The sequence below is a fragment of the Colletotrichum acutatum genome (genome assembly GCF_030867785.1).
Source record: "Colletotrichum acutatum strain CBS 112980 chromosome Unknown BDZ83scaffold_22, whole genome shotgun sequence".
In the NCBI taxonomy this organism is placed as follows: domain Eukaryota; kingdom Fungi; phylum Ascomycota; class Sordariomycetes; order Glomerellales; family Glomerellaceae; genus Colletotrichum; species Colletotrichum acutatum.
In genome coordinates, this window is record NW_026849016.1 from 125,188 (window position 1) to 137,595 (window position 12,408).

Genomic DNA, 12,408 nt, shown 5'->3' on the forward strand with positions numbered 1-12,408 from the left:
CTACACAAGAACAACTCTTCATGCCATTTTTCGGGTACATCAATTGGCAATAAGGTCATGGACCACCGTATGCCGTACGACATTCAGACATACGAGTATCCGTCCGTATGCACGGCCGAGTCGTCCCTCCTATGCGTCCAACCCAATCTGTGCGCATATGCAAAGCTTCGGTCGACGGTGACAGGTGCAACAGACCGCTAGCAGACTGACCGACAGTTGGCTCAAGCCCGTATCTGTACGGCGTACCTACTACGTGTGTGGTCAAAAACACCATAATAAGGCATGTGTCGTATTTTTGGCCTTGCAGACACGGCGATGCAAGTCTCAAAAATATCTACCTTCCTCAGAGGCTCAGCCAGCCGACCGTTGCATCAATCTGTTAGATTCTGTTTCCAAATATTCGTAGCTTACCGTTCTTTCCCCTCACTTCAAACCCCAGCCATTTCTCACCCTCTGTCCACTCACCGTTCAGCTTTCATTGTGATCCAGTCTAGCGCCAACAGTCAGCCAACGGGTCTTTGACAAATGCAGCGGTTAAGTCTGGTCCGGCGGCGCCAAACCTGAGTGAGCCACAAAAGGGCTAAAAATGAAAACGCCATGAGAGACTGCCGCTTAGCCGGGGGGTCCGTCTGCTTGACGTATGGTTTCCTCTCTCTCTCTTCTCCCCGTAGGCCCGTAGCGTCCTGATCCGCTGCGAAACTAACCAACCTACCTCGATGGAGGCGTTTTAGCGACCGACCTTAAACTCACTTAACCTTAGGCTGACCGTTTTGACCCTGCCCATCTTGATGTGACGTGAAGAGACGTGAGACGAACTATCCATAGACGCGCTGAAAGAGAGAGAGTCGTGTTGCGGTGCTAAATACGTGATGAATGGCGAGCGCGCCGCACGCGCGCGTGCTGTGGCTGACTTTACACTGCCGCCGACCGGAAATATCTGCGACGAAGCGGTAGCCAGTCGATCCCTTTTGCGCCCCTATTCGCATGTGTTCTACACTCCGGCACGATTGCAACCTGGCGCCGGCCTGCCTCTCACGGCAGATTCTTATCGGGAGCACTGCCCTACGAAAAATCATAAGTATTGTTTGTTTGCAGTGAGTGACGTAACATAAGACTGCACATCTCGATATGCACCGCTTCCGTTGCAGTGCACGAGCATTAACCAACCCTCGTACAACCTGACCCCTTTTCTCCGCGGGATATATCATACTGCGTATGGAGTCTTCGTATGGTAGCTATAGATATGTCGGGAATAGTCCGATAAAGCCTGTCAATAGTGACATCTTTCAGTCGTGCTCAATCTTGTGTCAGGCTCCGTGGCTAGGGAATCGGGACGGAAACTTGGAAGCGGAGGAGAAAGTAATGAGTCGGAGCGGCAGTATGTCGGTCGGCTCAGTGGCCTCATCCCCCTCAATTCTTTCCCTATCATTATTAGGCGCTTTTAATCGCTTGGTCGACTCGGGTACCTTGCCTTAGACCAGATTTTAGCCAGGAACATGTCGAGGCACCGACCAACAGGGAGTCTGCGCTCAGCCCCTTGGTCCCCCCTTTGGTGGATGACCTAGATTTGCTGACAGCCTCTCTCCAGTCTCTGGTCTCTGTTGTGCATCCGCACTGCGGTAATCTGTACTCCGGAGAGCCAAATATCAGGGGGATCGGATCAATGTGGCGTCTCTTCGGGGGGAGAATGGGATCGACGCAGTAGCCCTGAAATGGTCCATTGTGTGCGACGTTGTCGCGCCATGCAGTTCCGGAGTTGTTGGAAGTTTTGGAAGTTGGTACTTGGTAGTCTGGCCCCCAAAGTGTCACTGACCGACTGCCTCTGCCGCCGTGCCATTTCCCAGTCCACATCGTCACGTTGTCTCGATGCAACTCTAGACGGGAGACAGAGGGCCACGATCCATCAACCATCTCCCATCTGCCGCTGTGGCCAGCTGTGCCAAGACATGCGGTACGTGTGCGCCGACGTGGAGCAGGAGAAAATTTCCGCCTTCTCCATGATCGTCCATCAGAATCGAAGATGGAGTTGGCAACGCCGGGTCCAAGCTTTGTGAGTTGTCGTCCCGGTTCGTGGCCCGTGGTTTGTTCTTCACTACTGCGGAATGTTCTCGTCTCAGATGCCACGAGGATTTCATCGTTCTGCATCCTCCGGGGCTTGTTGGAATGTAGAACAGAGACTCGGGTTTCCAAAGCTCAGCTCTCGGCCGCAGCTGGCTTCAGCTGGTGCAACACAAAGCTCAATGTCTCTGGTGCTTTCGTGTGACCGACGAGAAGGCGTGGATGACCCTGCCATAAGCACCAGGCCAGCCAACCCGGCCAGAAACATGAGATCGAAACGACGGGATGATCTGATGGAAATGAGCATCATCAGACGGAGCAAAGGTCAGACTCATCCAGGTACCATTGCCCATGACCAGCCGCCACCACAGTGAATGAAAGCCCAGTCCACTGCCTGAGTACAGTTGCAATCCTCGCCATTTGGCTCGTGGCCAAGCATTGAACCCCCGAAGAGAAAGGTTTCAGACCCCCGAGGCGATCCCCTCGGCCCTCTTCCCTCTGGCGCTCAAGTATTGCCGCTCGCGGTTGCATTTCGCACCGCACTGCTGGTCTGCCAATCCTCGTCAGTTCTCTTCCCCCCGATATTGGCGGCGGAGACCTTCATCTGGGAAAACCTGCGGGAAAACTGCGCAAAGTTGCACACAAGACTCCAGAAGTCCAGCCTCCAAGTCGTCAATCCACGGTGCCACGGACCATGGCCCCTCGCCCCCTCCTCGGCAGGGGTGGAAACAACCAAATCTCCCCCCTCAGGGTTCGCCCCGGAAGTCCCTGTCACAGACTGATTGTGTCGAGATTATGTCGAAATGTACTGTCTCCAGCGCAACCGACACTTCTGTATGTACGCAATATGCAGGCAGCGAGGTGGTGTTCTTTTTCCTTCCTTTCAGCTCTGCGGTAATAATAACCGTCAGATGAGCCGGCGAGTCGTTACCCGGCAGTTCCCAACTTTTCGGGGCGCCTGGACTGGCCGGGTCTGGGTTCTGGGTCTGGCCTGACCTTGACCAACGGCAATCTGCATATGATTGCGTAGCTTTGCGATGGCAGCGATCCTGCTGGGCCGTTGACTTGATTAATCTTGCAGAAAATTCGCGCTGGAAATTGCACACCTGGAGCTTACATTATCTTCACCTGAAGACCCTGGACAATGATGATGAATCTGGTCACTTCTGATGAGGCTTCGAGCCATTCGTACGCTGCCGCGTGCATCCTGCCGGTGGTTTCGGCACGGATGGTGGACTCTGCCACTCTGGAGTTTTGAGCCTGAAGCCTTTGTCAGAAGTGACTGGCCGATTGATAGTTTGATGGATTGTTCCAGCTTCAAGGTTGTCAAATTGCTTGTCGAGGGAAGTTGTTAACGTCAGCCTGCACTGGACATAAGGCCAGCCGCTGACGACGGCAACACGGCTCCCGCCCGGTCTAACTCCTGGGGCAAGGCGGGAAGGTGGTTCCGACCCGGTGATTTCAGCTCCTTCGGTTCCTATCGCCGTCCGGTGCCTTCCTCCTCCTCCTCCGCCCTTTCCTACCTTGCCTATGTTCCTCCCCGGGACGGGCCCTCATCGTGGACTTGATGCCTGGATCAGGCAATAAGGTACTCAGAATAAGGTACTGAGGTATTCATACCTACCTCGATAGGTAGGATGTCACGATATTATACCTAAGGTACGGATACTCAATGTCCCTCAGAGACTCAAAGATTCAGACAAATCGGCGTCGGCCCATTCCATTGCATTTCGCCCCGCCATTTTGTCTTACACTCATCCTAGAAACCAACACGGGATTGTCTTCTCCTTCACCTCACATTCTCAACGCCTGGGTGATCACTGACCTTGGACCAAGACACATCGACGCCACCCCGCTTTGCCTCCCGTTGTTGCTTCTTTCAACTTCCACCTGCTTCACACCATCGCATCGCCTTCCTTGATTTGCCTCATGTTGGTCGCAACCGCGCCGTGATTGCCTTTCCCATTCCCTGATACGAAGACTTGATGCTCTGTCAAATCCTGCTAATCAAAAAGGACCGACCAGGCGAACCAAGTCGGAACACTCGTCAGAAAACGTCAAACACGGTAGTTCCCTCCCTGGCTGGCTGGCACTGCCTCCTGGAGAGCTGGGACTCTTGGGAGGGGTTCCTCCTGTCTGACACCCACGTCCCTGTTTTGAGTTTGGTCGCTTGCAATTGTTTGCACAGCATCGGTCGCTCACCCGAATACCAACCCTGTCGCCAAGTATCATGCGGCAGCTCCGTCCCCATAATCAACCGGGTCGGGTCATCCTTTCAACTACAGATTAGATTGTTGCACGCTGAAGTCAGCGAAAGCCATTCTCGAGTCTGAGCAATTTTGACGAGTCTAGAACCTCGAGCAACAAGTCGGCATATTGAACGGATACTAGCTTCATCACTTCCATGTCTTGTGTGGGAAATTCCCACAAGCCAAGAAAGCCTGCTGCGCCACCCGTTCGTACTTGCGGCCTCATAGGGCACAACAGCGGATGTCTCATTGAACGGGCCGCTTTCGACCGGCTTCGACTGACCCACGTGTCCGGAGCCTCCATGGCCGACCCCGCGGCATCATCAGTCTTAACCGTCTTAAATCGATAAATCGATGGTTCGGTGCCAAAGACGCGTGATCAACGGGACAAGCTACCATATGACTAGGTTGTCAAGAGCTGGGTAGTCAGAGATTCAAGACAGAGTCCTCTTGAAAAGACCCATTTTGATTCCTTTTACACGAATGCTTGTAGATCTGGAATCGACTTGGTAATTCAGCAACCCACGTTCGCAGTTGCACATTCAAGCGGACGATTCGAGATGCAGTCACAAACGATGCCCAGAATGACGTCCCAAAACGATACTCCAAGACTTCGTTCCAACATGGTGCTTCGAGCGATGCTCAACGGCATACTCGAAAGTTTCAGATAGGGGCTCGGAAAGGCCAACCCTATTCAACATGTACAACTTAAACGGCTCATGTGGTAGAGTCTGGTTGAACAAGACCAAATCGAAGCATAGTGTCAATTTCAACAACCAACGTTTGAAAACACTCTAATATGTGCAATTACTTCAACAAAAGCCATGTCAGATGGGTTGAAGATGGGCGGCGGGTATCTGGAGATCTCGAAGCAAGTGCTCGCCCTCAGCTTCAAACACACGCAGTTCACACGTGCGGCGTTGCCTTTGTCGCATGCTCTCACGATCCGCATGCCATTGTCGAGGGAGGCAGCTGCTGGTCATCAAAGACCACTGCTTGACTTGATTGCCCGCGTTGCTTGATGATGTAGTCCCGGGTGACTGCCACCAGTGAAAGCAACAGACCCTCGAGAAGGAACCCTCAGGGGCACCCGCTATTTTCACTCAGCAGAAAGATGACATCGTCAGGTCAACCTCCCACAACTTGACTGGGCCTTCTGCTTTCCTTGTCTGCCCTCTACCCTCCACTAGAGAAGCTACTTGCCAAATTCTCCATCTTCTTCAACCTCTCTTTTTGGCCTTGGCCTGTTGCAAGACAACCTCGCTCATCAGACTTTCATTTGCATCATTCTCCTCTTGGGCAGGTCGAGCAGTTTCTTGGATTGGTACCGAGTATTTTTCGCCAGCCATCCGACTATCACCACCTCTTCGCTCGTTTGGAGACCAAAGCAAACACAGAGAAAATCGAGCATCCACAGTGAAAACCCATCAAGATGGTGCGCGTCTGCTGCATCGGCATCCCTTCCAAGAAAAAGGGGGAGGATGAAGACGCCAAGGCAAAAGAGGCGGACCCTCCCGAAGACACGCAGTCGAAGGGCACGAAATTGAAGAACACGAAGTCGAACGATGCGAAATCCAAGAACACGACCTCGAAGGAGAAAATTCCGGCCCAGGTTCCGAAGCAGCCCCTTGTCGAATTGATCAAGCTGCCTCCTCCGGCCAAGCTGCCCGGAAGCAACTACAATTTGGAGCTCATGCTCAGTGGAACCAACAAAGGAGGCTCCATTGCGTCCTCTCGCCGCTCATACATGCGCTCTCCTGAACTGGATTTCATTCCTGATCCCACCGAGGTCGAATATGTGTCGGACCACGAGGATCAAATCGAAGCACCCAGAAGAAATGGTCCCTGGAGCAGACTCAGCCGACGCCGCTCTAACAACAGCAGCAAGCGGTCTGACAGTCCCGACAGTGACAAGCGGGTATCGATTATCAGCATTCAGAGGCCCTCTTGCAATCCCGCTGCTACGGAGATAGATGGGTCCCCGCAGTACGACCAGGCTGCTTATACTTACTCTGTGAGGCAGAACAACATGAGACGCATTCAAGCCGACCTCGAGAGCGAGCACAGTTCGCGATCTGTCACGCCTGGAAGTAAGAGATTCCGTGGGTTGGAGACAGTAGTGGAGGTTTCTGGTGATCACCAAAGCGAGCGTCAGAGCGGACCGCGACCGCGGAGCGGAATAGAGGTGGAGATTCCCACCGATGTTTCTGTGGTTGATATCACGTCTTTGCCGCACCCGCCGCCGGCTGCCAAGCTTTCGAACGAAGGTGTTAAGGTTCATCCTATCGATATCACCACTGGAGACCGCCGGCGCAGCAGCTGCCCAAAGCCTGATACCTCCACGAAGGTCACGGCAACAAATCTTGTTCTTCGAGAGCGAGGGTCACTCCCTGAAATGCCTCCCCCCGCCCCAGTTCTCCCTGCTCGCCAGAGTCGCGCCGATCAGGATGACGAGTCTTTCAGAACTTGGAGACTTTCCCAGTGTATCCCCCAAGGCGAAAGTCAAACGGCCCCCTCTCTTCAACCTCAGGATATCCCCCTCCCACTGGACGACGAGAGCACAGCTGCCTTTGACGACAAGGAGGCTTCTGAGGCCCAGTCTCAAGATGATTCTTCCAGCAACAGCGCAACTCTTTGCAACACGGAGAAGCCCGACGGCAAGCTCGCAGCCGAGTCCGTCGGCACATCCCAGCTTCCCCGCACCTCGGAATCTGCACAGTTCCAGGATGGTAGTGGCTGGGAGACCTGGCTGCTCGCCGAGAAGCTCACGTCTCAGGAGGATTCCGTCACAGCTCAGGATTTGAATGGCAAGGAGAAATCTGCAACTACAGTGCTTATTCGCAGCTCTGCTACCGAAGCTGGCGATGAGAAAGGAACAAACCGTCAGCTCTCGAGCCTCATCGGCTTTCCCCTCCAACAGGTTTCTGGTCACAAGTCGTACGCTGACTTGCCTTTGAAAGACAACTTGGAGGTAAACACTACTTTGATTGGTAGAACGCCCTTGCTAGTGAATGAGCCATCGCACTATCCGTCATCTTCTGTATACTCGTCTATGCAGAACACACGCAACGCCTCGCCATCAGGCTTCAAGGATGTCAGTGGTGACGACGATCGCAACAGCCTTGCCGAGAGTCTTATTGATCTCGACCTCGCCAACTTTGACTGTAGGTTTACACCGATCGCGGAAGCCAGTGTCTCAACTAATCAAGCAACAGTGTACAACCTCAAGGAGCAGCGTTCTGATAAGAGTTATCGTACCGCCCTAGACAAGAACCCCGACTCTGACACGGCTGTACCTTCTATCATCCTATCAGGCCAGGAAGGATCTGGCGCAGATGAAATTCGATTCCAGACTGAGAACCATCACAACTACGGCACCATGCAGAACGTCTCTGCCCCGAAGAGCGAGAAGCCTGGTTCACTTGGTGGTATTGAAGGCATGTCTGGTGAATCCCAGATCGACATGCCTAGCGACGGCAATGCACCGTCGCGGAAGTCTTCATTCCTTCAATTTCTGGGCATTCGTAGAAGCTCGAGTACCAAGGATCGACAGCAGTTGCATAGTCAGTCTTCCACGGAGCCCGCACAGTTGAGCTCCTCGTCGGTAGCGAACCAGATGTTCAAGCCACGGGAGAACACTGAACGGCTTTCGAGTCACAGCATCACTTCTTCGACCCAGAATGTCCTGAGCGATGCCGCATTCACTGCACCCAAACTCACTGAAAGCGCCACCGTGGTCTGGCAGCGAGCTTTCAAAGTTGAGCACGCCCAACGCGAGACCAAGTCCACTACAGATTCCAAGAAGTCTGCCATGGATAAGGCCAGCATGGGAACGATCTCAGTCGATGCCAACCAACTCTCTCACCATACAGAGCGAGACGCAGCTGGATTCTGTTACGAAGAAGTCAAAGCGCAGGATTTCATCACAACACGAAACGCCAGCCAGTCAAGCACTTCTCAGCAGTCTTGCTCTGGCACCATTATTCCCAAGAAGTCGGAGAACAACGAAGACGTCACAGGCACCAAATAGAATTTGGGCTTCCAAAAGATTGCTACCCCTCCCTCTTCTTGGGCCAAGTGGCCCTCCCACGATAGAGCCAAGAGAACTAGTACTGCGGGCCCTGATGACGATATGACGCCGAAGGATTTTGCGGCAGTCCCCGGCACGGAGACAGCGCAGTATGTTGAGATCGCCGGCAAGACTTCCATGCCGAACGTCGTCGAGATCAAGAAGACTTCTCAGTCCATGTCGAAGAAGCTTGGGAAGGCCATGAAGATCAGCTTGGGGAAGATGATGCCGTCCAAGCCTGGTGTCAAGTCGAGTGCTCAACTCGATTACCCCGAGCTCGAAATTCTGCCCACCAAGGAAGGATACAAAGACCTAGAAGCGCTCCAAAAGAGCATTGAAACCTTGAAGGGCAGTGAGCATGCCAAGATGGCCACCAATCCAGTTCTTGCTATTGCTGAGTTGGAGGACCAGCCAGCGTCCTCCCTGGACACTCTGCCTGCGCGGCTCCACGAAGCCGAGCATGCGAGACACGAATCTGCCAATGATACCGCCAATATCGTCCATGATGATGTTGTTCTGGAGAGCAAGAACGCTCACATGGGTGGTACTGAAGCTCCGACTATCCGGCCCGTTACACCGGCCAACATGATCATGCTTCCTGCGGGAGATTCCACCACCGCCACGACTGAGCAATGGGCTACCCCGGCCAGTCGTCTGTCTTTCACCACAGCTCTTGATGAGAATGACACAGGTGAGCTTTTTGATCTTATATTCCACAGCCGTGGAGTCTTGACGCCTCACAAGTTGAGACTGCCTTGGTGTATGATTTGACCTTGGAGCTAACTCTGACTCTCAGGTGATGATCAGCGGATCAATACTTAATTCTCGCAACACGGTCGTTACCGTTGCTGAAGTAGAGAGGTCCGGTCATCGACAGTAGTACGGTATAATTCCGTGGCGAAGAAGGATGGAGTACGGCACCTCAACAGAATTTGGCACACTATGATGACGCTCAGGAAGGGCAAGGGATGTTATGAATAAAGGCGGTTTTTTGTGGCTTGGAGAGTCTCGGCAAGAACATTCAGATAGGCTACGAGACCAGCTTTTTGTATGGTATAGAAAGGGGACGAGGTTTGAATTTCCCCAAGTGTATAGTTCTTCCTAGGCAGAAGGTTTCAAGGCAATATCTTCAAGATGACCCGAACGCTGCGGTGACACTAGTTCTGGTGAGGGGCTGATGACTCCATGTCCACTTTGTGCCAAAGCTGTTCAACGAGCTGGTGAGACTTCAATGAAAACCACATGGCAATGTTACAATATGTAGCATATCACGATTATCTTTTTGATTGTTTCAATGGTTGTCACTGAAGGTCATGAATCATCAATTCCGTGGTATCCCCTAGACAGCCAGCCAACGCCTCCGTAGTCAATGTACAGTATCAATATCCCGCGATGTAAACACCAGCCCAACACCAAGTCCGTCCACAACTCCCCATGGCTTTCCCAAGCTCCCTCAATTCCCCTGAATTACACAACGCGGAATTCGCAATGTGTCTGCATGTCTTTCATCCAAACAAGACATTCTCAAAACTCTGCTGATCCAAGTGCTCAAACAGCACGTCCTGCAGCGCGGCCCTGGTCTTGACGATCTGCGGCACGACGCCATCAATTTGCTGCAGGTTGGCCCGCATGCTCTCCATGTGGCTGCCGACCTGTCCCGCCAGACCGCGCAATTCGTCGTCCTCGAGGTCTTTGAAGAGCGGCGTGCCGCTTGCGACGCCCTCTTCGGAAACGATGAAGTTGAAGTCTGGCTCGTCACGCTTGACGACGTTCTCGGAAGCAGCAGCGGCGGCGGAGGCGGAAGCTGTGCCAGGCTTCCTGGCCTCCGGTACGAGGACGTGCGTCTTGCGGAGACTATCTTTGAAGTTGCGTGCCTCGGAGCGCGCGTTCGCTTCGAGGGTGCGGAGGGTTTCGTAGTCCTCCTCCAGCGCCCTCTCCTCGCGCTCCTTTTCGGTCTTGAGGAGGTCTACTGCGTGCAGGAGGGGGTCGAGCTGCCTCTCGAGCGCCGCGACGCCCTCGATGACGCGCTCGAAATTGAGCTCTTCGACGCGCCCGCCGTCCGTGTCGAGCAGCTTCCTGCTACTGTTCTTGCCCCCCGTAGGTGGCGCCGAGGCCGGCGGGAAGGGCAGGCCGCGGGAGAGCTTCTTGACGAGGCGGTTCGTGATGAGGTGGAGGGCGGAGGCGGCCTGGTCGCGGCGCTTCTCGCTGCCTGGGATGCGCTGGAGGACGGGTCTCTCGGCGAGGCGGAGGAGTTCGGAGACGATGGAGAGGGAGGGGTTCGTGAGCGGGGACCATTTCTCTTCTATTACGGAGCGGGGGACTTGGCGGACGCGGGCGGCGATGTGGCGGTGTTTGGCGACCCGTCGGACCGTTTTTGGAGCTTCGTTTTGTGGTTGCTGCTGTTGCTGCTTCTGTTGCTGTTTCTCTTGTTGGATTTCATCAGACGTGCGACGACGGCGTTTTTTCGCGGGCGCTGATGCTTCTGCTACGTCGTCCTCCGTTGGACGTTTCTTGGATTTTCGCACTTGCGAGCCTTGGTCCTGCGGGGATGCTGTATCTGAGGTTCGAGGACGGCCGGGCCGGCGACGTTGGGTGTCTGGTGACGCTTCCTCCTCCTCCTCCTCCTCCTCCTCCTCCTCCTCGCCTTTCTTCCGCCGCTTCTTGGTCAGCTTTTCGGCAGTAATCTCCTCCGCCGGTTGGGGCTGTTTCCCCTTCCACCTCCGGCCTTCTTTCGGTTCTGATTGTGACGCCCCCTGCGCCTCTGGCTCGGCTTGCGCTGCAGGGCGACCGCGTCGCTTTTTTACGGCCGCCGATTCCTCTTCAGCTGGTGGTTCCTCCACCTCCTCTACTGTGATGTTTGCCTTACGTCCGCGTCTCTTCTTGGGAGCGGCCTCAGCCTCCGCTTCCTCCTCAGGTGCAGGCTCTTCGACCTCTGTAGCCTTTTTCTTGGGCTTTCTTCCCCGTTTCTTGGGCGCGACGTCCTCCTCGGTAGCTTGTGATGGTTCTTCGGCCGCTGGTTTCTTGTCTAGAGACGGTCGCCCGCGCTTTTTCTTGGGTGCCGGTTCTGGAGATACAGCCTCCTCGACCTCCTCCTCTTCCGTAGGCTTTGCTGGTTGCCGCCCACGCTTCTTCTTGACCGCATTGCTTGTGCCGGCCTCTTCTTCGTCCTGGGCCTCCTCGTTTGCCTCCTTTCTTGGCTTTCGGCCTGGTTTACCTTGTGGGGCGGCTTTCTCTCCTCGACTTGTTGGCCTATTTTCGTCTGCCGCTTCCTCGCTATCTTTCGAATTGCTCTTGTTGGTCTTTTTCGATTTCGCTTTCGCTTGCGCTGGTTCGGATTCCTCTTCATTCACCTCTTCCACTTCTGCTTCTACTGCTGCTTCGCGGGGTGGTCTGCCCCTCTTTTTGGTTTTCGGTTCCTCGGCGGGAGGTGACACTTCAACATCCTTTCGTTTGCTTGGGCGACCGCGTTTTCCTGGTGCCGGTGCTTCTTGCGTTTCTACAGCTTCGAGAGAATCTGGCGACGCGTCGGCTGATCTGGACGCGTTTGAGGGGCGCCCTCGTTTTCGCTTCTGGTCTGTGGCTTTGGGGGGCTACTATCGTGTCAGCTAGAATCCGACATAATCACGATTGACAGTCTTACCATTGTGATATTCTGCGCCCACAATGTTATGTCGCAAGGGTGAATGTCGTCTCCAAGCGCATGCGAGCTTCCACTCAGTAAGGTGCCTTTCAGCATGTGAGCTCTTGACGCGTCCAGGTCCCCTCCACTTGGTCAGTACGTATCGACCGCTCCAGCCTCATGTGGCTGATGAATACGAGACATCCAATCGTGGCTGCTGCAAGTACCCCGGACCGCCGTTCCACCTGGGCGACCCGAAATGACGCTGACCAGCAGCAAGCGCCAATCTCATTACGGTTAGGCTGTGTGGAGGAAGAACCTCTCTCTCGTTCTATGGTGCGTGCTTCCGAGCTTCTGGCAGCGGGCGGGTTTCAGTGCTCTTCTGGATCCCCCAGGCGACCAAAGCTCCTTTG

General features: G+C 54.3%; 4 protein-coding genes across 4 annotated transcripts; 2 read left to right on the forward strand and 2 right to left on the reverse strand.

Annotated features, from left to right (window-relative positions):
* Positions 1–1,226: 1,226 nt before the first annotated feature.
* BDZ83DRAFT_186593 (uncharacterized protein) lies at positions 1,227–2,475 on the reverse strand. The gene is made up of 3 exons (XM_060501558.1): positions 2,402–2,475; positions 1,467–2,348; positions 1,227–1,416 (listed from the first exon to the last, which is right to left on the reverse strand). The coding sequence occupies exons 2-3, from the start codon at positions 2,143–2,145 to the stop codon at positions 1,271–1,273; spliced, it is 825 nt and encodes a 274-aa protein (XP_060367751.1). The 5' UTR covers positions 2,146–2,348; positions 2,402–2,475; the 3' UTR covers positions 1,227–1,270.
* A 3,450-nt stretch (positions 2,476–5,925) lies between these two features.
* BDZ83DRAFT_665993 (uncharacterized protein) lies at positions 5,926–8,253 on the forward strand (the record flags this gene model as incomplete). The annotated part of the gene is made up of 2 exons (XM_060511092.1): positions 5,926–7,471; positions 7,523–8,253. Coding segments are annotated over exons 1-2 (2,202 nt in total), but the record flags the coding sequence as incomplete, so codon positions are not given.
* Positions 8,241–9,498, forward strand: BDZ83DRAFT_611772 (uncharacterized protein). Its single transcript, XM_060507679.1, has 2 exons — positions 8,241–9,067; positions 9,173–9,498. Exons 1-2 carry the CDS (start codon positions 8,440–8,442, stop codon positions 9,196–9,198), a joined length of 654 nt encoding a protein of 217 aa, XP_060367753.1. The 5' UTR covers positions 8,241–8,439; the 3' UTR covers positions 9,199–9,498.
* A 187-nt stretch (positions 9,499–9,685) lies between these two features.
* Positions 9,686–12,111, reverse strand: BDZ83DRAFT_694161 (CENP-Q, a CENPA-CAD centromere complex subunit-domain-containing protein). The gene is made up of 2 exons (XM_060511344.1): positions 12,017–12,111; positions 9,686–11,966 (listed from the first exon to the last, which is right to left on the reverse strand). Exons 1-2 carry the CDS (start codon positions 12,017–12,019, stop codon positions 9,882–9,884), a joined length of 2,088 nt encoding a protein of 695 aa, XP_060367754.1. The 5' UTR covers positions 12,020–12,111; the 3' UTR covers positions 9,686–9,881.
* Positions 12,112–12,408: the final 297 nt, after the last annotated feature.

Excerpts from the sequence above, each read along its gene's own strand:
- BDZ83DRAFT_611772 (XM_060507679.1), top strand. The coding sequence starts at position 8,440 with ATGACGCCGAAGGATTTTGCGGCAGTCCCCGGCACGGAGACAGCGCAG. Across the intron at positions 9,068-9,172 it reads TCTTGATGAGAATGACACAG|GTGATGATCAGCGGATCAAT; the intron begins GTGAGCTTTTTG and ends TCTGACTCTCAG.
- BDZ83DRAFT_186593 (XM_060501558.1), bottom strand. The coding sequence starts at position 2,145 with ATGCAGAACGATGAAATCCTCGTGGCATCTGAGACGAGAACATTCCGC. Across the intron at positions 1,417-1,466 it reads AAAATCTGGTCTAAGGCAAG|AATTGAGGGGGATGAGGCCA; the intron begins GTACCCGAGTCG and ends TGATAGGGAAAG.